Source organism: Schistocerca gregaria, chromosome 5 (assembly GCF_023897955.1).
Source record: "Schistocerca gregaria isolate iqSchGreg1 chromosome 5, iqSchGreg1.2, whole genome shotgun sequence".
Taxonomy (NCBI): domain Eukaryota; kingdom Metazoa; phylum Arthropoda; class Insecta; order Orthoptera; family Acrididae; genus Schistocerca; species Schistocerca gregaria.
The window spans coordinates 371,513,638-371,538,375 of NC_064924.1; the positions used below are offsets into that span (position 1 = coordinate 371,513,638).

At 39.3% G+C, this 24,738-nt stretch overlaps 1 protein-coding gene across 1 annotated transcript in view; it reads right to left on the reverse strand.

The window, feature by feature from the left end:
- LOC126272457 (NADPH oxidase 5) overlaps positions 1–24,738 on the reverse strand; it is a 1,112,602-nt gene that overhangs the window by 111,911 nt on the left and 975,953 nt on the right. The window contains exons 6-7 of the mRNA XM_049975335.1: positions 22,511–22,631; positions 21,211–21,361 (exon numbers count right to left, since the gene is read on the reverse strand). Of these exons, the coding sequence (XP_049831292.1) occupies positions 21,211–21,361; positions 22,511–22,631 (272 nt within the window). The remainder of the gene's footprint in view (positions 1–21,210; positions 21,362–22,510; positions 22,632–24,738) is intronic.

The window sequence follows — 24,738 nt, forward strand, 5'->3', positions numbered from 1 at the left end:
ACAAAGGCGCAGGTTCCAAGGCAGATATGCACAGTAAATGATTGAACTTTTTACGATGTAGTCCTAAGATATCGATCCCGAACAATCTTCATAATTTCCTTGAGATTTTTTTCCATTTCCAAGGTACAGAGGTTCAAAGCTCCCCTACTTGTACATGTGAAATACATACTTAAAATCCAATGTAAGGTGAAAATACAGTTTATAAAGTGATGTAGTTTGGATCCATATCCTGTAATGTGTGTCCACTATCATCTAAAGGGCTCTTGGAAACCAATGTTGTACTTACGCAAATGCAAAATTTTTGTGTGTGTAAAATCTGGTCTCATGCATAAAATTAGTTTCACATTATTTCAATTTCATTTAAGTAAACTTTCAAAATTTTGCTGATCCATGAATTTTCGTTCATATGAGTGACCTGCCCTGCTCTGGCAGGAAAAGCAGGAAACCAGCAGAAAAATGTTCCTATCGGTGCACAAAAAGGTGAATATGCTCCCTTTTTAAAAGATTGACTGGAAAGTGTAATATCAGCTGTCTCATTCTACGTTCCTTAGCACCATTAAAAATTTTCCCAAGAATTTTGGCATGCAGACATATTCATGCTTTTATATGCTGAGAGAGGAGGCAGCAGTGATATTGGGAAAGAGCTGGAAAATAATGAGTACTGGGAGATAGTAGGCTGACTGTGGTACAGAAAGAGTGAAGAAGACAATGGCAGTGTTAGAGACACAGATGGACACAGTAGCAGTGGAACATAGTTGACAGTGCTAGGAAAAGAGTGCTGAAGACAATGTCAGCCAGTGGGACAGGAATAAAGAGGAGGAGGAGGAGGAGGAGGAGGAGGAGGAGGAGGAGATAGTGGAAGTGGGTGAGAGGCAGCTATAATGAGAGATGGAGTCTACAGTCTACGCCAATGACTACTAGGAAGAGAGATAGTGACAGTGAGAATAGACATGAGCAATGGAAGACATGAATGAAATAGTAGCAGTAAGAGAGAGCAAGAGGGAGGCACGACAGCGAGAGTAGACAATATTAGTGGGACAGAACGAAGGTGACACTGGCTGTGGGACAGGACACAGTGACAGAGACACAAGAAGTTGGGCTGAATGAATGAGTGAGAATGGGAAAATTGGAGTGAATGGGTGTGTGCAATTTACAGCAATGGACTAGCTTATGTCACGGAAACTGATTACCATATGAGGACCAAACTTGGTAGATTAATGTCAAGGACATAATGCAGAATCAGTTCAATTAAAACTCTTTGAATGTGCTGCTACAGTACATCATACCATTACATACTAGTACTATTACAGCTACAAAAGAGGCTCAATATGGCAACCGCCAGTGTCCATAAGAGTTTGAAAGTGCAGTCTGCACAACAGAACAAAGCATGTCCATAGGTATGCTGCCTACCTCTCTTGATAAGATGCACTTAGATCAGTGTATGTGGCAATGTTCCACAGGTAAACCCTGTCCTTCAGATAGCCCCACATCCACAAATCACTGGGAGTGAGATCAGATGATCGCTGGCCAACATTTGGAAATGGTCGGCTGATAATTCGATGGTTTCCAAATGTGTGTTTTGGATAAACAGGTGAACTTCATGAGCAATTTGCAGTAGGGACACATCTTGCAAGGAAGTTGTTGAATTCAATACATCTCTTTCACGACATGGTGGCAAAGCATATTGCAGTAACACTGGCTGGTCACACTGCACATCCTTGGTCCTCTAGTGCCAACATGTTCAAAAAAGAATGGGCCAATTAAGCCACGCCTTACACTGACACTTTCACCATACAGAGGAACTTCATGCACAGTGACTGGAGGTGAAGACGCCCACACTCAGTGATTGTGAATGTGTACCTCACCCATCGGAGAAAAATGAGCGTCGTGTGTGTAGGATGGTCCAGGGCAGCCTTCGTCAAACTTCAGTCCATGTGAGAAAGTGGAGAGCAAAGTAAACATGCTGTCGGGTATCTTGCAGTGGGTCTTGTACAGATACAATTTGAGAATAGTTCAAATCACCTTCCATACAGTGAGTGACGGGATGTTCAACTGTCATGACATACCATGCACGCCTGATGATCGGGAATTGCACCCAGCTTTGTCATAGCAATAGAGATTTCATCAACTACCTGCGGTGCAGCAGGTTGTTGGCTTCTTCCTGGAGTGATGCCCAGTTCTCTAGTTGATTCAACTACTTCGTCATGCTCCGCATCGCAGTTAGAGAAAGAGGGACCCTTCTGCAAGTCTTTCAGCTGGCAATATTCTATAAATGTAGCTGCAGCATGATTGTTGTTTTGGTAAAAGAGCTTCTTCAGTAATGTCATCCTCCTTTTGTCCAACGTCGTGTTGGCACATCAAGAAGTGCACTCCAACTGGTCAGGTGTGTGAGACTATGAATTGAGGTGAGTAGCTAATAGTCTTATGCAAATTAATTTATGTAATTTAGCTGATACTTCTAGTAGCTTAAAACTTAAATAATGCTTTAGTGTATAGTGGTAACTGCAGTGAAGCACTTCACATAGGTATCTGTGCGTTTGTAAAAAGAATTCAACAATACAAACACAGTTAAATGTCTAACAGTGTTCCACCAAAACATTTAGTGTATCAAAAAGTGCTGCACCTTAAAGTTGAGTTACAAACCCTAAATAGCTGTGTTACATGCATCACTGAGCACTGGTGCAAGGAAAGTGAAATTGACTACGTAACTTTACCGTCATATATAATAGCATCTTCTTATTGTAGAGTTTCAATTAAAGGGGGAGGGTCATGTATTTGTATCAAGAATGAACCGTGTAAGGCAGGAAGTGTCATTGTCTCTCTTGCTGAAGAAAAACACTTTGAAGTGTCAGCAATAGAGCTATCATCTCAAAATGTTTCCAAAAAACTTGCCGTATTATGTGTATATCTTTCTCCTAGTGGTGATTTTGACATATTCTGTGTAAGCTAATACAGAGTCTAGAACAGGCATCAAACACTAAAAGTAACATCCTGCTATGTGGAGATCTTAAAATAAACACAGCAAAAATAGATAATGTTGCTAATGCTTTTCTGAGCATTTTACGTAGCTTTGGACTGACATCTCTAGTCAGCAGTGCAACAAGTATAACGACACACTCAGCCTCTACTATTGATCATATAGCCACTGATAGTGGCACAGAAATCTTTGAATTAGTACTCAAAAATCTGGAACTTTCAGGTTATCTTTGTCAAATTGCGCAATTAAATGATCCTACATGCATACAAAACAACCTACTCCAAATCAGCCATGGAAAATTTTAGTGTACTGTTAACTAGCAAAACCTGGGACTACATATATATATATATATATAAACACACAAACAGACGCCAAGAGAAAGTTCTGTCATTTTATGTCATTGTTTAAACTCAAATTTGAAGAATCATTTCCCAAAGTCCTACTTCCTGTTGGACCACAGAGCAAAATGAAATGTATTACCAGTGGTATTACAAAATCTGCCCGAACCTTCAGACAACTCAGCTGTATAAAGAACACACACAGTGACCCAGGTTTTTTAGCTATTACAAAAACTACAAAAAATCTACAGGAAGGTACTTCAGGCAGCTAAAAAGTCAGATAACAACAAACAGATAAAAATGCAAGTAACAAAAGTAAAGCTGCTTGGACTTCAGTTAAACGTGAGACTGGGAAAAAAAAAAAAAAAAAAAAAAAAAAAAAAAAAAAAAAAAAGAGGCACTCAAACAAGAAATCAGTCTATACAATCAATGATCAAAGAGAGCTGGCTAACTTCATAAACTCATACTTCACCAGTATTGCGAAAGACCTGCAGAGAAAATTTCCAAAAGTATTTGATATTCCAGTGCAAAATTACATAAAAAAATTCAATGCTTCTGCTCCCCCCTTCTGAGAGAGAAGTAAGCAGTACCATAAAGCAGCTAAAAATCAAATCCTCAACACGACTGGATGAAGTCCCAGTCTGTGAGTTAAGAGAGTGCATAGACAGCATAAAGCCCCTTTAACTGACATCATTAACCAGTCTTATGACTGGCTGCTTCCCAGACTACCTGAAACTAGCTACAATCATACCCCTTCACAAACAATACTGAAAACATAGGAAATTACAGACCAATTGCTTTACTTTCATTATTTGCCAAAATAGTGGAGTCTTTAATGAAAAATAGACTTATGAGCTACTTAAATAAATATAATCATATCTGTAATAAAGAGCATGGCTTCAGACCGGGAAGAAGCACTGAAACAGCAATAGCTCAGTTAACAAAAATTGTTCTTGAATCACTAGACAAGGATAGTTATGTAACTGGAATTTGATACTGTTGATCATGATATTATTCTACACAATTTGGAGTCTCTGGGAATCAGGGGAGTGGTAAATAAATGGTTCCAATTGTACCTAAATAACAGAGTGCTGAGAGTAGAAATTTCACATAGCATATCCAAATATGTGGTAAACCACTTATCTGACCCACAGTATGTTAATATAGGAGTCCCACAATGAAGTGTGGTGGGCCCAATATTGTTCTTAATTTATATTAATGATTTTCCAAAATGTGGAGAGCATGCAGAAAAAGTATGTTTTGCTAATGACATTAATATACTGATTACCAGTATGACACCTGACCTGCTATTGGAAAAAGCCAGTGAAACACTAGCAGATGTTTGCGAATCGTCTACAGAGACCAGGGTAACTCTGAACATTAAGAAAACAAATAGCATGTAGTTTATTCTAAACAAGTACAAGTCCATGAATTTAAAACTACACAACACTTCAATAACAAATGTAACTAACACCAAATTCCTAGGACTGCACACTGACAGCCAACTAAAATGGATTGAATATGTCATGACTATCTCAAAGAGGGTCTCCACTGCATGTTATGTGCTTAGAGTTCCTGCATCAGTATGCAGTGATACCTGTGTAAGGTCAGCTTACTTTGGTTATGTGCATGCCGTACTTAGCTATGGAATAATCTTTTGGGGAAATAATACCCAGAATCTACAAACAGTTTTCAATTTACAAAAGAGAGCTATAAGAATAATGACAATATGCAATAAATGGGCTCATTGCAAAGGATTATTAGAAACCTTGGCATTCCAACTGTTCCTTGTGAGTATATTTTTCAGACTGTAATGTATATCATAAAAATCTTGACAATCATTGTTTGAAAAACATTATTCATGATCATAACCCAAGATTGAGACATTGCCTCCATTTAGATAGAAAAAATAAGCTAAAAGCTCAGAACAGTCTTTATTATTGAGGCCTGACTATCTACAATAAGCTGCCACAGAATATAAAAGAAATTAGCAGTATGTACTCTTTTAAAAAATCTATAAAACTGTGTTTCCAAGAGCACTGCTTCTACACTTTGGATGAATATCTTAAATGAAAACCAAAGAATTGTTTGGAACACCTAGCATAAGTTATACCTGACATAATTTTTTTCCATTCATGTATTATGTATTTATGCCTTCTAGTTCCATATCAACACACCCAGTATATTTATTTAAACAGTATAAATCATTTTTTTTCATTTATATAATATGTATGCAGGACTTTGTATTTATGTATGTTAGTTCTACATCAAAATACCTATGCTTATTGAACAATGTAAGTGGCATACGTTAAGGAAATGTTTAGACTTCATACCACAATTTGTACATTCACTGACAACAACCATACAATGTATATTATCTAAGGATGGATAAATAATAATTATTATAATTGTAATTATGACTGATCGCACGTGGTGCCCATAGTTGGAACTGGACATTGATGCTGTGACATGTGGAAATCATGCACCCCATCCTCTGTACATTAATGCTACCAAGTCTGGTACTCATACAGTAATTAGTTTCCATGTTATAATGTGCTAAATAGGGAAAGTTTAATTTGGCAACCTGATATGTTTGCATTTTATTTTACCACGATTGGTTTCAAGTCACGTAGCAACTCATCATCATCAGATGATAAATAGTTTTTAGTGATTGTAGCGATCATCGGGTAGATTTATTGGCATCCATGAGTTTAAACCAGGTGCACAAATCACTTTGTAAAACATGTTGATTTTACAGCACTACAGAGGCTTTTCACAGACAACATGTCCCACACACTTTACAGAATGCAAACAAAGTAAAGACAAACTGTACCTTCTGCCTCAGACTCCACACCAGTTTGCTAAATTTCGGATTTAGTAAGTGACTGTTTATTGCTGGAATGTAATCCATTGTATTGTCATATTGATCCTTTTCATTGTTTTTGTACAAGATGCCAACAGATACAGGACAAGTAATTTGTTATGAGATGGTGAGTGATTATGCAAAATACTTCATTGTGTGATTATAAACTGTATATTATAAGTACCAGTGTACAGTCAACATATATAAGAACTATAAGCAAATACCCTATATATGCAATGATACTAACTTCTCATATTGAAACTGTGATGAAATCTCAGAAACAGCCCCATGAAAGCCAAGTTTCATGCTGGCGCTCTGCATATGAAAATGTAGCACTGAGAGTGGTTCCCATAGGCCAAGTGTGTTGCCCCAATAGTCTTTCACATTGATAATACCAACACATTACAAATGGAAAGACAATCTAATACACATGAGTAAGAGTGTTTTTGTCAATAAGTAAAAACTGTTACATTTTATCCAGGCTCAAAATCAATTTGACTGGAAACTCATTTGGAAAAAAGTTTGACTGATTAATAATCAAATAGGAGTGCTTGCTGCCAGATCAGTAAAGTTGTTCTTTTAGTGAACCTGATGGAGGTGAAACACCAGCAGTTTTATCATTTCACATAACTAAAAACTGGCGTTGCCCAGATATTTACATATTTATAGCTGTGCGTCCACGCCTGTGCCACACAAAGTCTGGCCTCGAGCGTTATGTTTAAGACATCGCATTCCCTTAATTAAGTTTCATACAAAGATATAAATTTGCACTTACATTCTGTGGTATATGTGTGACTGTAAAATGTCTCAGAAATAAGATTAGTAGTAAAGAAGTAATAAATTATTAAATCATGTCCCCACGTGGTACTTTTAGTGCATGAATAGCAGCGAAGTAGTAAGTGATGAAAATTTTTCCTTTCATCATTTGTCAGCGAGAAAAAAATTCGTATTGGTTTGAAATTGTGTGTAAAGCTTGTTGCAAGTTGGTAAGTTCTCGTTATCAAATACTAGGTGAATGAAGTCTGTGAAATCGCACATTGCGGGCTACACTTCTTTTTCGCCCCAACCCATTTGATGGGCAGGTGGTTCTTATCCCCATTTCATTTCATTTATTATCATCCTTTACATCATTTACATGATATAGGAATTGTCGTAATACTGTCCAGAATATGCACAGTACAATACTACAAATTTCTATCAAACACACAAAATTAACATTATGTTGAAAATTAAAACATAGAATCAATCGGTTGTTCTTTTACATGCTCTTAACATGTACCAGATGTGATGGATTTATATATATTTAGTAAATTTCAGAAAACACATATTACACATAATTTAGAGTTAAAAGAGTATAAATGAGATGTAGAACTGACAATGAGAACAACATGATATTGACAATACAACTATCAGTTAGTGATTTAAGGATTCAAAATAATCCTCTATGCTATAAAAACATTTATTTATCATAAACTTTTTTAATTGTGACTTAAATTTTCCATCACCTTCTGTTCCCCTGATGCAGTGTGGCATAGCATCATAAAGCTTTATTCCATAGTGGCTCACATGTTTTGAGTTTTTGTTTTCCTTGTTCTTTCTACATGCAAATTCTTACAGATATATGTATTGTAGTCATGAAGATCTGTATTTACATGTAAACTAATCAAGTGTGTTTTAATGCAGTATGCTTAATAATATGTGGAAAGATGGTACTGCAAGTAGGTTTAGCTGTATGAACAAGGGGTTGCAGTGTGTTTGTGGAGAGCTGTGTGTAATAATTGTAATGGCCCTTTTCTGTAATATAAAAACCTCTATCAAACAACATTTAGTTACACTGCATAAGGTTATTCCATAGGATACAATAGAATTGAAATAAGCAGTATACACTAATCTTGTACACACTGCACTGCAAACTCTAGAAATTATTCGCAGTGCAAAACATGCTGAATTTTTTGGATATGTATGTGACATGGTCTTTCCAGCTCAAGTGCTGATCATGTACATGCCCAAAAATTTTGTAGACCAGACTTTCTCTATTTCATGGTCACTCAATGATAAATGGTGATCATCCTTTTCATTTACGTTACTGTACTGTATGTAATTTGTTTTAGTTAAATTGCATGTGAACTTTTTAGTGTAAAACCATTGTTGCACAGTCTTCAGAACCTTTCCAGCTGTAGTGAATAAGGATTTGCTGTCATCACTTATAATTAAGCTTTTATTGTCTGCAAATAACACAATTTTTGATGATCTGTTGGGGCTTTCAGTATCATTTATACAGATTAGGAATGATAGGGGGCCAAGAACACTACCCTGAGGGACACCTACTGCTACTTTCTTAGCATCACATACCCACTTTATTTTTGCGTATTCTGAGATGAGGTGAGTTCCACAACCTGAGTTCTATCTTTGAGATAAGATTCAAACCATTTCCTTCCAATTCCTCTGATGCCTATTGCCTCCAGTTTGTCAAGGAGAATTTGACGATCTACTGTATTGAAGGCCTTGGAAAGATCTAGATTGATTGCTACCACACATTTGTTATTGTCTAAATTTCTAGTAATTTCTTCCATATAGGCCTGTATAGCTGTTTCTGTGCTGTGACCTGTACAAAAACTATGTTGATTACAATTTAGAAGATTGAAGGTGTCCAGGTAGCTTATGAGTCTAATTTTTATCAGTTTTTCAAATTTTTTTGATGAAGATGGAAGGAGCGATATAGCAATTGTCACATGAGAGTGAGGTGCATATATAATGTTTGGTTGAAATTGGTCCAATGGTGTAGGAGGAGATGAGGAGGAAAAAAGAAAAGGAAAAAAAAAACAACACACAAAATGTTCCTCTTTTGCAAAATGTGTGGTTTAATGGATAACACAGTCACACATACTGAAGAATTTTATTGAATTAAACTCTGATGGATCCAATTCCTGGTCCTCTCATTCCAATAATGCTTTGGCAACAGTAGTAGGCTTTACTTTCATTATCGCAGCATTGTACTGTGTGTCATCAAAGAAAGTGGCTTAGTGAGCACAATGATGTTAAAGATACAATGTTAACTAAAAAGAAAATGTAACTTGGATATTTAGGAGAGCTGTGAATGTGTGCAACGTAACTGGCGAGCAGTTGTGCATATCTGATCTTCAATGGAGGGACTCCAGCCTCCATCAGCATACTTGTCACCGGACTCATCCAAAAGATCCTGACGGTAGTCTAACTCCGCAATTGTGCAATGGGTGGAGCAAACGCAAAGCTCAGGGCTCCGCCAAACCATAAATAACATTCTCATAGTCAAGTTGGGATCGACCAAGGGCTCTGTAGAGCTGCAGCAGTGTGGAGCGATCTGCATCCCAATTGATGTTGCTCAGGGAACGGAGGGCATTGAGGTGCTGCCAGAACGTCTGCTTAAGTTGAAGATGAGGGAGCCAAGTCAATAGAACGTCGAAAACCAGTCCTAGAAACTGACTTGTCTCCACTACAGTGAGTGGATCATCGTAAGTAAAGTGCAGGTTCTGGATGAACAGTACGACGCCGACAGAAGTGCATGATACACGACTTTGCAGCGGAATACTGGAAGCCATGGGCTGGAGCCCATGGCTGCGTCTTGTGAATGGCTCCCTGGAGGCGCTGCTCAGCAACAACAGTACTGAGCAGCAGTACGAAATGCTGAAACTGTCTGCTTGCAGAGAAGGTGAGACAGAGGGTATGACAGCTGCTTCCAGACCGTTAATGAGCACTAAGAATAGAGACAGACTCAATACAGAGACCGGCGGGACTCCATTCTCCTGGGTATGGATGGAACTATGGAAGTCACCAACTTGCAACTTGGACATGGGAAGTACAGAGCGACAGGAAGTTTTGGATAAAAATCGGGAGCAGGCCGCTGAGACCAGATTCATACAATGTGGCGAGAATATGATGTCGTGTCGTATGTTTTACGTAAGTAGAAACGACGGCAATCAGGTGCTGGCCTCTGGAAAAGGCTGTTTGGATGGGACTCAAGATTATCAGTGGTAGAGCGACCCTGGTGGAAGCTGCCCTGATATGGAGACAGTAGGCCGCGTGACTCCAGGACCCAACCCAACCTCCGACACACCATACATTTTAGCAGCTTACAAAGAACATTGGTGAGGCTGACGGGCCGATAGCTATCCATATCAAGCGGTTTTTCCGCGTTTGAGCACCGGAATGATGGTGCTCTCCCGCCATTGCAATGGATAGGCGCCATCACACCAGATCTGGTTATAAATGACGAGATGTCGCTTGTAGTCAGACATGTTTAATCGTCTGACTGTGGATCCGATCTGGCCCAGGAGCTGTGTCGGGGCAATGTGCAAGTGCGCTCAGGAGCTCCCCTCTGTAAATGGGGCGTTATAGAGTTCACTGTGGCGTGTAGTGAACGAGAGGACTTTCCTTTCCATCCGCCATTTGAGGGTGCAGTAGGCTGGGGGATAGTTCTCCGACGCAGAAGCTCGAGCAAAGTGCACGGAAATCGCGTTTGTGACGTGTGACACCCAATGGTCGAGACCTATCTCTCCCAACACTCCTGCTTCCGTCGTTTGATAAGTTGGTGAAAGTGGGCACATAGCCATTTAAAGGCTACGAGGTGCTCCAGGGAAGGGTGTCGCTGTAGAGCTCGCCGACGCTCCTTAATTGCTTCGCCGACTTCCGGTGACTACCAAGGGACTGCCTTCCGCTGGGGGCACCTGAAGAGTGTGGGATCGCTGCCGCAGAAACCATTATTTTAGCCACCTGCTCAACAATCACATCCGCGTTACCGTGTGGGGGAGATTCAACGGAGGAAGTAGAGGTGGAAGTTTCCTAGTCCACCTTGTTTATAGCCCATCTGGGCAGGCGTCCGTGAGCCTGACGCGGGTTAGTGACAGGAAGATAGGGAAGTGGTCACTACCACGCAGGTAGTCATGTGCTCTCCAGTGGATAGATGGGATAAGTCCTGGGCTGCAAATTGATAAATCAATGGCCGAGTAACTACCATGAGCCACCCTGAAATGTGTGGCGGCCCCAGTATTTAGGAGACAGAGGTCGAACTGATACAGTAAAGTTTCGACATTTCTACCTCGGCCAGTAAGCTCGGTGCCACCCCACAAGGGGTTACGGGCGTTAAAATCTCCCAAAAGTAGGAAAGGTTTTGGGAGTTGGTCAATCAGGGCAGCTAATACATTCAGGGTTACTGCACTATCTGGAGGAAGATGTACATTGCGGACAGTTATTTCCTGTGTCGTCCTCATTTTGACAGCCACTGCTTCAAGAGGGGTCTGAAGGGGCACATGTTCACTATAGACCGAGTTTAGGACATAAACGCAAACTTCACCTGACACAATATTAGTCGCTACGCTTCCTGTAGTATCCCTTAGAGCCGCAGTGGGCAAGGGTCCGCATTGCTGGGAACCAGGTTTCCTGGAGGGCAATGCAGATAGCAGGAATAAAGCTTAACAGTTGCCATAGCTCAGCCAGGCGGTGGAAAAAAACCGCCTCAATTCCACTGGAGGATGACGTCGTCGTGAGATTGGGAAGGCATGGAATATTCAATGAGCAATTTACGCCTCAGGGTGACCTGCTGCAACCGACTTATTGCCTGAGCAGTCTGCATCAATTGTGTCCGAGTGTCTGGCGACATCTAGGTCCTCAGTAGACAGCAAAATCTCCACCCCATACTCAGACACAGAGCTTGTAGGTAGCGATGGTATGGGTGCCACCTTGGTCTAAGGGGTCTTCTTTATGGATTTCGCTCGCTGCTCTTTGGGTTTCCATGGCTGGGAGGACTTCACTGCCTCAATCTTTGGGACTGAGGATGAGCCTGAAACCCTAAAGTCAGCTGCTTTCGAGCTCTTCAGCCTCTGGTGGGTGTCATCTTTCCCACTAGCAGAAACCTGGGAAGGGAATGACACAAGGGACCCCTTCATAGCGAGAGAAGACGAAGAAGACATATGGTTCTTCTGGTTAGAAGTGGGAACACATGTCCCTGATGGTTGGGGGGGGGGGGGTGTTGCTCCCGAAGTAGGTGGTGTGGGAGGAACAGGGAGTGAAGTGGCCCCACCATGTAAGGGGCAGGTGTAGTCTTCCTGCTCTGAGAAGTGAGTGGGTTTAGCGGAGGTGGTGGGACTAGAACTGTTTTAATGACGGCATAAGACGATGTCATACGTACAGGGTGCAGGCGTTCAAATTTTCTCTTAGCCTCAGTGTAGTTCAGTCGATCCAGGGTCTTTTACTCCATGGTTTTCCTTTCTTTCTGGAGAATCCTGCAGTCTGGCGAGAAATGCGAATGGTGCTCTCCACAGTTGCCACAGATGGGAGGCGGGGCACAGGTAGTTTTGAGACGTGATGGGCGTCCACAATCTCGACATAATGCTGAAAGTACAGCGGAAAGACATATGGCCGAACTTCCAGCACTTAAAGCACCATATTTGGGGAGGAATATAGGGCTTTACATCACACCGGTAGACCATCACTTAGACCTTCTCAGGCAAAATGCCACCCTCAGAATCCAAGACGAAGGCACCGGTCGCAACCTGATTATCCCTCAGACCCTGGTGGACACGCTGGATGAAATGTACACATCACCGCTCTAAATTGGCGCGCAGCCTATTGTCAGACTCCAAAAGAAGGTCCCTGTGAAATACGATACCCTGGACCATATTTAAGCTCTTATGGGGCGTGATGGTTACAGAAACATCCCCAGCTTGTCAAAAGCGAGTAACGTCCATGACTGGGCAGAGGATGCTGTTTTGATCAAGACTGACTCAGGTCTCATTTTGGGCAATCCCTCCATCTCCCCAAACTTGTCCTCTAAACGCTTAACAAAAGGCAGAGGTTTAATCATCATGAAAGATTCCTCATCAGCTCTTTAACATCCAAGGTACCGGGGTGAATAAGATTCGCTGCCAGCCTTAGCCTGACGTTCCTCCCATGGTGTGGCCATGGAGTGGAACGATTTGGGGTTGTACTTTTGTGCGTTGAATTGAGCACGTGATCGCTTAGTGACTGCTGGTGTTTCACCACCAGCAAGAGATGGACTACACTTCATAGCGTGTCATCCGCCCTGATGCCACCCACTCTGACCAGAGGCCCTCCCCACAGGCGCTACCTAGCCACAGCAAAGGCCACCTGGCAGGATGGCCATTGCCAGGAGTCTCGATGCCCCAGGGGGATGGTCATCTACCCCTTGGCATACATAGGGAGTTAAAGGCGCAGATATCAGCAGAGCGATCCCTGTGTGATTAGGGGGCTACCACCCCAACACAACTGACTGGCTACCATGCTGGATATCAGGTGCAAAGAAATCCATGGTCATCGTCGACGTCTAAAGCGACACTGCATAGTGCATGGTGAAAATGCACCCAGGAAGGTGTCCTCGGCCAAGAGATGGAGAATGAGCGGGACTGAAATCCGACGAAGAGAAAGTGGGCTAAAGACCGCAATGCACGATGGACACGATGCACCATGTTAGGCGCCCTTCCCCAGTTGGCGCGCTCTTCGGGAAAAATTTGAAGAACGGAGGTGGATCCTACAGGGGACCATCACATAAAGGCCGAAACTTGTGAAACTCCTTATATTCGCCTCTTACGACAGGCAGGAATACCTCGGGTCTATTCTTACCCCCGACCCGCAGGGGGGTCTTACTGCGGAGCTAAAGTTTTATTTTTATTAATTTTTTTGTCTTTTTGGTTTATTCTTGAACTGAGGTAAGCGTTTCAATACTTTTTAATGGTAATAACTATAGTGCTTTGTAGATAGTTTTTAGTGCGTCTTATGTGTTTTGTATCTTTCCGAACATTATCAAAGCTATTAAAGTCTGGTCTCTGTCATGATGTCCTAGTGCGGTAATATCGGCAGACGAATGAGGGGCAACATGGACAGAGTGTCGATATTTCCCTGTGCTCCAAACTTCACAAGAAAGTTCTTTACACTTATGCAAGTGTCTTGTATCTAACTTAAGTTTATTGACGTTAGGGATAGTATTGAACGGTTTATAAATGGAGCTGAAGATACTAAAAGTCACACTTTACGATCGAGCAAACTCAATTTCAGACAAGAAACCTTTTCTGGGGAGGTGATCGGTTTTTACTCCCGACCAAGAACTAGTTTAGCGATGTGGCTACATTGGTAGAATTATTCTATCGTATTTTCCCTGGTTGAGTTGTGGGAATTGCCTATGACCTTGACAGGATCTGGGCTTTGAGCACAAATTATTAAAATCGCTGGAGAAGAATGAGTTTATAGTTGTAAAAAGAAATCCTAAAATAAGCTTAGAAAAACCATCAACAACAAGCATGAGAAGGGTTCTAGGTTTCAATAAAGCATAAATTTGTTTTTGCAAACTGAACACAATTTTCGAAAAACTTGCTCTGAACGTATTTTGATGTGTGTTAAGATACTAAAATGGGTTACTTTGTTAGAAGGTTACTTTTTAGAACAGGAATTTTATTCTGTCTGTGTTTCATATTATGGGTATTATGCTGTAAGGGTGTCTATGTTACCGCACATGCTATTGGCAATACTGAGAGGTTGCAGTCTTGAGAAATCGTTTATATAGCTCCAAAGATATTCAACATTTTATTTTGATGTATATTAATTTCAGTTATGAAAAGGCTAAAAGTATGGATGCAAAGAAACAGACAAGTACCCCTAACACCCTTTTAATTTAGTGTCCTAGGGCATAGACTAAGCTCGAAAATTATGACGATCTTCCGGCACGTAAAGTTTTCTCAACGCATCAGATTAGGTTCGGATAAACCCAATAGTGTGAAAAACAGCTCACTATTTTCATTCCAATGTCGTAATTAGGGCAGGTAAAATAGGAATTATGAATTCCCCGACTAAGATATTAGATACCGCGCAACTTTCTCAACTGATTAACAAGCTATGAACATGTGGAATACCTTCATAAATGAATGCCTGATTCGGATAATTTTGGCTTGTAGAATCCAGTATAATATAGTGAATGGTGTATGTTTAGCAGAAACGAAAGGAACGTGGAATGTCCCACAAGGATGTAAAATAGGACTGCAAGACTTCTCCATATACTTTAACAATTGATGATAAAGGGTCAAATCAGCACCACTCGCAGCAGACTGTTCACTGCCTATCCTTTACATTATATGAAAGTATTGACGCTTCATGCTTTTAAGAAAGTAAGCAGTACTTTTACTTGGTAGGCTGTATAGTAGCTCTGCTTGAACGTGGAAAATGCATAATACGCTGTTAAACAAAAGATTTGATTACAACACTAGGGGTGAACATCCAGAGCCTCGTTTAAATGCTGAGAATAATATTGCAGATCCATAAGAAATCCCTACCACGGAAGACGAATGGAAGACTTAGTTAGATTTGTTGAGGCTGTTCTGGGAACGTGCTGAGTACCAATGAAGGAAACCATATGCAAGGCGATATTATGACCGTTTCTACAGTACATCTCTGTCGTTTGGAATTCTTATTATCTAGACATGGCAGCGGACACCCAACGATTTCAGACATTCTCTGATAGGATTGTAGCATGTAGCTGTAGCTTGTATAAAATTTAACGGATTCTCGGGGAACCAAAGGGAATCTTTGGAAGAATGGCGGTGTTGTCCTCGCGAAATCATGCTGGATAGATTCAGAAAATCGATATCCGAGAGACTTCCGATTCCATCGTATTGACGAGTATGTGCTTTACGATCAAGAAAGATAAAGGTGCAACAACGAGACATGTAGTTACTAACACTACTGCGAAGTACTTGTCGCTGTTCAATGTATGTTCGTTGTGGAATATATAGGACCTTTCCGGGGTACCTCTCACAGACAGAAAAAAAGAAAAGCAAATTTACGAATATGTGATCAGATACGTTTTATTTCTATGTTTGAAATTATTTGCTGTAACAAACTATAGCAAAGTCATGCATCAATCCGTTATTTCGATTAATTTCGAAAACGTGACATTCCCCTTAGGTATTGTACATGGTTTCTCAGCCGTCCACAATGCGGGTACGAAGACACCCTCCATCGCGTACTGTGGTTCGACATACAGAAGCTTTCAAGTGCGCCAACAAATCATGTCCAGAAAGGTTTTTTCTGGAGGACTGATATCAGTGATTCATTTCACTTATTCATATGTTTTCGAAGAAAGTATTTTTAGTGTATCTGTCGGCATTGGTAACTCTGAAGAGTTGTAGAAAATGCGTTTGATGCTCCTGTCCAGATAACATTAATTCTTCTTCTACGTAAGAACGATGTGTGCTTAAGGTTTGATCGTTTTGTTAAGACCCCTATAAAGAGATTTGAGGTCATTAAAACGTTCCTTTTCGCTCGTGCCACGGAGCTTCCATAGTGTCGCGTGAAGTCACACGTATAGGACTCACTGTCATGGATCATCCTCCATTCAGTCCCGACTTGGCGCCATGGGATTTACACATACGTTCGAGGACTTAACTTGGATGGTGATGGGTGCAATCAGAGGTGGCGTCGCTCCGTCAACAAAGTAACGCGCTAAGTTACGGTATCAACAAACTCTTCTGTTTTTGGGAGAAATGTGTTCGTCGCGAGAGTGACTGAGTTGAGAAATAAATATTTAGAATGTTAATAACGTTTGATTTATTTAAGAAGCTTTAAGAGTTTTCAGAAGCTTTAAGAGTTTTCAGATAAATTTGGAGGCATTACTTTTCAGCACGCCCTCTTTCCCGGGTTAGGATGAAGACTGCGACCGTCTGTAAGACGAACGGAACAGGCGACAGGGAAAAAGGCTTACAGGGTGGAAGCTGCAGCCCTCTCTGTTGACAATACATAGAGCTGGAGAAAGGCAGCAGTTCTCCAGCAATCACAGTTGACAGACATCGACTATGCAACCTGCAGGAGTGGTGGGAACGACTCCAATACCTGCTCTACTGCGATGTGGAAGGCATTGCATCATATCAGCTTTCCATTACAGTTTTCTCCTAAATGAAGAGTTGCATCTAGCCACCCTTCGGATTGATGTCCAAAATAACAGAACCCAATGGAGGTAAATGCACTTTACAGCATGTTGGGAAACAAACATGAAGTTGTGCGAATGGCACAAACTACGACTCCATTTAATCAGACATGTGATGCGGTTCCTACTTTATGTATATGTTGGTTATTTACACCAAAGACTGAAATCCATTGAATATATAGTATTTAGTCTATTTTCGGGGACTTTTTAATGTCACATTTCACCATTGGCTTTGTGCTTTAAATCATAACAGGACAATGTGAAGTAAAAAAAGAATTTCTATATTGTCATTAAAACAAGTGCAATAATACGAAGTTACATCCGAGAAGCATCTTTACTTCTATCTCAAAAATCATACACGGCTGTCCATCTCTTTCTGCTTGCTAGTAGTGCTGTCGACTTAGGTGACATCTTCGACTCTTCCTCACGAGGCAGATTTAGCTAAAATTGACTTAGGTTGGTGGGATGAAGCATAATAAGTTCTTGAGGATCTTGGATTTCGTGTTCTATATCTTCGGGTGTAAATAGTTCGAAGGTGTTGCTTTGGAAGCAGAACTTGCCTATGCTCCACCAGTGGCACACGTCTTATACCTAATTGTTCGAACATAAATAGCCTGTTGTGTTCACTGACTGTCTACAAAACAGTTTTATTGCCTCTCCTTTTCTGGAAAGCGTTCACTCAGTGCTGAATATGCCTCTGTGTTAGTAATATACCGTTTCAGGGATTGAACTACGCCCAAGTCTGCCTTTTCCGCCCTTATAACAGATTTTTAAAAGCTGTAGCAACTACCAGTGTTCAGAGAGATCAATTTCTCGTTTACAACTGCGTTTTATTTCCGTAATACCGAAATCATTATTACCCCCATCAAAAGACTTATGAATTAGCAATTTCGTATGGGTAGGTGTCCATTCGTGTATTGTTCACAACGAGCAATCACAGTATTACCACAATATAGATTGTTTTTCTTGCCATTGTTTTTGATAATGGCTTCATTATGATCCACACCTGGAGATACTTTTTGCGGGATCATTTGTAAGCTAGATGATCTCTCTTGGCTGCCCTAATAAAGCTCATACACTTTCTTAAACCCCATTCCATGATGCAATTTGTTTGTAATTTTCTCCACAATTATGCATGGAATTCGTAATCTTCTAAAACGTTTTAATGTACAAAGTCCATCACTTGTGACTCAAAGGGCACTGGCACTGTATGAGAATTCAACTGGACTGTGCAGTTATTTACCTTTGCCACTAAGCAAGCTTAGTTGTTCTCATGTTTCACAGACCATTCACTCAACTACACACACACACACACACACACACACACACACACACACACACACACACACACCCCTTTTCCCTCTCTGTCCTCCTTCCTGAAACAAACTAATTTTGTCACAACACAGTGAGGCCATGTCCTTCAATGACAAGTAATGTAATTTATTTCATGTCCCTAAATAAAATATGTTTCCTTTTTTATTATTCATATGTCTGTTTCACCATATATATTATTTGGCTGACTGAAATGAATGTGTGCCACATTGTATTAAAATTTGTCTTTGTTATTAATATTAATAATTCACACTGTGTGTTTTTCCTGTGTACTTATCAAATCTGTAGTGTTTTCTAATCCACATACTTAAATACAACATGTTTATGTTTCTTTTCCGCCTTTACACAGTAATAAATGCCACTAAGCCAGAAACAATGAAATGGACAAGATGTGTGTAATCTAAAACATTTAAAGTCTAAAAAAACTCAAAATATTTCAATTCTTTGAATGAAATTCATCAGCAAATAACACAAAATCACTAAGGGCAATCAAAGAGTAAAAGAGGTCTTATTAACTAAAGACCTCTACAAAATTAACCAACAAAAATCAGAATAATGTCTTTTCCATTTAAAATGTGTCAAATAATAATTCATATAAACAACTGCAATTGTTAAACATCTGTAAATAAAGTTTATACACATTTCAGAAATCTCATCAGTGCTCAGATAATTTTTATTTTTCAGTCTTTATCGGAATGACTTTCATCATTACTTTTGTTCAATTAATTGGGATAAATGCAGTTTTTATTTATGTCTTTCTCATATCTTTTTAATGATTGAGTTAATTTTTCAATTTGATCTTGTTTTATCTTCCTGTCATTCTTTTTCATTTGCAACCTTTGTTCATGTGATTTTAATTATTTATATGTATTATCTTTGATTTAATTTCTTCCATTTGATCATCCTGTATTTTTGTGCATGTTATTGATTATTTCCATTTCTCATTTTACTTGAATTTTGCTTGACGTATAATTCCTTCTTTGTTTAAATCTTCATCTGCACTTCTTTGCCCATAGTGCAGTATGAATTTGTGTTTTAATTGTGTGTGATGACTATCCAAAAAAATTTTCTTTCAGAATGCATTCAAGAAACCACTGCACATCAAATTTAAATAGATTTCGTCTTTTGTTTTTCAACCAACACACTGGCAGTTTCAATTGCTTAAATATTGTGATAAATATAAAGAACTGAAATCACATATACAAAGATTCCAAGTGCAAAAAGACCAACAGGAAGAAAAATTAGAGCAATTGAAAAAATTAGTAAGTTATGACAAATGAAAAAAATTAAATATAATCTACTTAACTGAATAACAAATTATGGACAAAGTCATTTTGATTAAGGTTAAAAAATAAGACATTTCAGAGCCCCTGACACGATTCAAAACCATAACCAACTGCATGTAAGGCCTGTACCATAACCATTGTGTTAAACACTCTTTTTTTTTTTAAATCTGTAGAGCATTACGAGACATTCAGAAAGTCTCTCAATAACTCGTAAATGAGGGCCCAAAACAGTGAACAGCTGCATGGTGTGATATCTGAGACTCTAACCTAAATCTCTATATAGAAGATTTCAAAAAGTCGATCCCCTCGCTCTGGGGATACCTCCTTGCAAGACTGAGTGATGGATAATGCTAAACATTTCTCCGTTTAGTGTTAATTTATGAATGTTCCTGCTGTTTTCGAATTATGAATGTTAATTGTCAACAAACTTCATAAAGTCTGTGAGACTTTAGTCAGTATGCCTATCCGTATGAAGATGCTTTTACATGTGATTCTCATTACTTGCCTCTGAAGTATAGTCCCACAGTATGGTGCTATCAGATTAGAGCAAATTAAAATAGGAAGAGTCAGTCAACAATTTGATATTTTTTATCTCCAAAACTAGTATGAAAAAGTTGCAGAGTTAGCTGTTTAGGTGATATTTAATATGTGACTTCCGTTTCAAGTTCTTGTCGATACAAATATCTAATAATTAAGAATATTTTGTTTAATTTGAGTTACCCTGAAATATTATTTTCACTGTGTACACCTTTGATGCTACACAATTGCGTTTCATCTATGTTCATTGACACTCCCTTTGGAAAAAAACTGTTCATAATTTTCCAGGAAAGTTTATTTCTATTTGCAAGTCTTGAAATTTCTCCATTGTAATAAAAATTAGATGTAGGATTAATTTCTGGCACAAGGCCTCGACCTGCTACGCTCTCAACTTTTCTTCCTTGTTCTAACAACAAAGGCCACTCATATCCATTAAAACCATATGTTCCGTACACCTAAACAGACTTTTGTTCTGTGCTACACTCAAATCCATGCAACTATAAAGTCCACATACATCCATTAAATTATAGGTTCCTCAATTATAACGACGTGTCTGCTTCGAATGTATTTGAGTTTTCGTATTATTTAGCTACTACTTCATTGTGACGTAATTTTTGCAGTGCAGAGGTTTTTTCGGTTTTAAATAAGGAGAGAGAAATCTACATTTACGGAGTCAATGTTATCATAGAATTATGGTTTACCTTAAATGGACTGTTGTAGGACAACTTAAGGCGATACCTCAACTGAGTCTCTTCCTTTCAGAATATACATTGATCTCAAAACTCCATATCTATTATATACTACTGAAAGACGCTAGAAACCTCTTCTCACTGTAAGACTGGAAAGCGGAAAGCTTTAAGCATCCTTGTACAAGATGTGTGTCTGATGTAATACTTGTGTTGTGCGATACTCACCATCGAGATCATAAACTTTGAACAGGAACTTTATTTTGTCATCGGGTGACTGGCCAGCGAACTGGTGCATGGCATCGATGAACTCTTGCAGGGATATTGATCCTGAGTTGTCTTTGTCAAATATCTGGAACACCCGCTCTGTAAAGAAAGGCTAGGAAAACAAAAATACTAAATTAATAATCTGAATACAACAAAAGTCTGGTGAATTATTTCGGTCTATGTGAGTTTATTATCAGTCTTCATTTCCATAGTGTTCTTGTTATATTGGATGAGTGTTAAAAAAATAATCAGGCATGGAACGTTGGAATGAAGATAACAGAATGTGGAAATTGCCTGTGGTACATGCCACTCGAAAGATCGTTGGCTTTCCCTTTTGAAGTCCTTGTCGACGATGTCAAGCTGTTAAGCTTTCGTACCGCTTCATTGTTGCTAGAATCTTCCGATCCGACTTTTTGGCCTTATTCTGGAACTAGCTGCAAACTGTCACACCGTCACATTACCCAGAAGAACTCAAATTTAAACTTCGCATCTGAAGTTGTGCTTAAAGTAAGATAGAATGAGAGCACAACAAAAAATATTCCAAGAGTAAAACTAATAACTGCCTCAGTAGTGAGTGCGATGTCACTAGAACTTATTTCTTCTTCTTATGTGAAACGTAGATTTTATCCTCTTAGTCTGGCGATTCGTGCATTCTTTGGAGAGAACGAATCCTGATAATATTTCCAGTTTTTGGCTGTCCACTCCTGCATTTTCCACTTTGTAGCTTACGAACAAGGACTAAGCAATACACACGGAAAATTTAGAGATATACAATACAAAATTTTCACATTTTTTTAACGACGAAATAATCGATCTCCGCTTGGAAAATTAGGTGGAAGATAACCCAACCGCCGCCCCCCCCCCCCAATCGTTCAATTTCCAGAGACGGAACACTGTTTACGGAAATCAAGAAAAAATGATAAAGTAAGGTAGCTGTATTTGAGTAACAAGTTCGGCAGTAATGAGAATAATCACAAAGACAGCATTAAGGGGAAAATATGGAAGACTCAGAAATTAATGAAATTAGAGACAAATATTTAGTTATCAGATATTTTAAATATAAATTTGAAATATATGATATGCATTAGAGAAACGGTTTAACGTTAAATAAATAGATGTAGTGTGGTTTCAGTGTGGTGCTACTCTGTCGATTTGATGTCTCTTCAGCGGATGGTAGATAGATTGGTTGATAGATGGTTAGAAAGTCTCAGAATTTCATCTTTTTTTTATACTTACGTAAGCCATAAAACTGCCAACTTACGTTTTTTGAGACGACAATTTTTCTGAAGTCATCACGGCGAATCTCTGCTCCGTCACCCACAGTCTGCCGGAAGAGCTTTTCCAGCCATTCCAGGTTACCTTGCTCAAATCCAGAGGGCCTCCTGAAAGTAGAGTCCACATAATAGAAACGTATTACAGAAATTAGGTTTAAGGTTAATAGTTTTATTCACAGATGCTACAAATAGTGTGCAAGGTTAAGGCACCTTAAAACTATTTTGTCTCTCACGGACATATGTTATTTTCCGGTTAAATCATTCTACGTCCAGCTGTCTTTTCCTGAGGGTTCGTTTGCCATTGCATGTCCCTGTCAATCAGTTCAATAGCAATGTTGATATGAGCTTGCAGTTCCGTTGGGTTTGTTTGTAGAGAAGGTGTAAACACGATCTTACACATAAGCCAGGACGTGAATTATTGTTAATCAACCTCACCCAGTGGCGGATTTACATGTAGGCCCACTAGGCACCAACCTAGGGGCAGCATTTTTTGCTCTGTACTCATTTAACCTATCACGTTTTAAAATAACTGCGCTTACAAACGACAAAATTTTTTAATATCGTTAAACAACCTGCTAGTTTAAATAAGCCTCAAGAACGAAATTCGACAATAAAAGCTTGGAAATATACATAGTTTACTTGGTGATTGAATGGAAATTTAACATTGGGTTTCTATCTGGTATCATCTTCAATGACTGTTCAAATTAGTTTGAAGTAAGCTGTCAGCACAGCAATCTACAATACAGTTTTTGAAACATTATGCCGAGAATGTTGTCGGCTTCTACTTAACCCTACCATATTTTCCCCGTGAAAATACCGGGACCCCTGGAAAGGCATGATAAACTAATCAGCAGTTTCTTAAATACTGTTACATGTGTGGGCCTCAGTATGTAAAACCCGACTAATTAAATTTCTTGTAGAAATTGCGGAAAGTATGAAGTCAATCCTCCATTGCTGTAATTAATGTGAAGACTCTTGTGTTCTTCAATATGTGAGCTTTGATTTAATGACACCCGTTTAAGAAAACCTGTTGATACAGGAAATGCTTTATATTTTTGAACACATGTTCACACGAAAAGAATAGAACCAGAATATTTAATGATGTGTGAAATACGCTTCACAACAGTTTAAAAATTTTATTGACTTATTTACTTAGCTACTTTTTTGGCAAAAAGAAGAAGAAACCAACTTTCGTTTGTCTCATTTAATGTGCTGCAGCCTGCACGATATCAAAGCTCCCACTCTGCAATTGAATAGTACGTGGCATTGCAAATTTTATATTAAATTTCTTAACTAAGCTTTTTACTTCGAGGAAAGATTATTTTTATTTTATGTTGGAACAAAAGGTGCATTTGCATGAAGACATAACTGCAGTGTTTACTCAAATGACAACACACCACAACTATCAAGAAGACTACTTAAATTTTCTAGTCTGTCTCCTCTGCCCACAGAAATCGCTAAAATGTTATAAGAATAAGTGGGATAAGAGTCGATCCACCACACTTCACTGCAAGAAAGTGCAAAAATTATTTGCTTTTTAAATTAGGAAGGCAGTGTCAAGAATATTCACAACATTTTTGCGTCCCAGCTAAAATTCCGGAGACGCGAGAAACAGAAGCCAAAAAAGGGACATCCCGTTTTCTTTATGAGACGAATTCCACCCGGCTGGTGTGCTTCTACTGTTCACTGACCACAGTGAAACAGGCGACAATGGCATTAAATTATTCTGCATTGTCGTTCTTCCATAGAACAGTTACATCGAGCAATCCGAGTTGGTCAATTCGTCGCTCCGTGTTTAAGGAAAAATTCTTTGTGCTCGTGTGCGGTGTAGTACAACTGGAACTGGATAATGTCTATTTTTTTCTTTCCATTTACAATATTTTTTCTATTGTTTTGACTGTTGGTTAACAATTTTATAGCTGCCTTAACATGAATAACAGTAGAAAAAAGCAAACGTGCAAAATTAAGTGGGGCGGAATTTCGGAAATTATCGAAGGAAAGGCGCGAAAGAACAAGAAGCCAAAGTTCTAAAAACGCTTAGCAGAGTAGATAAATTTTTCGCAAAAAATGTAGCTGGTTCGACTTCAAGTAGTACGGATGATATTTCTGGCAGTGCAGCTGCTGTAAAAGAAGTAAATACAGACGAAACGAAAGTTGAAAATGAAAAGCAAATTGTTCCTGATTTCGAGTTTCATGAAAAACTAAGTGACGAATC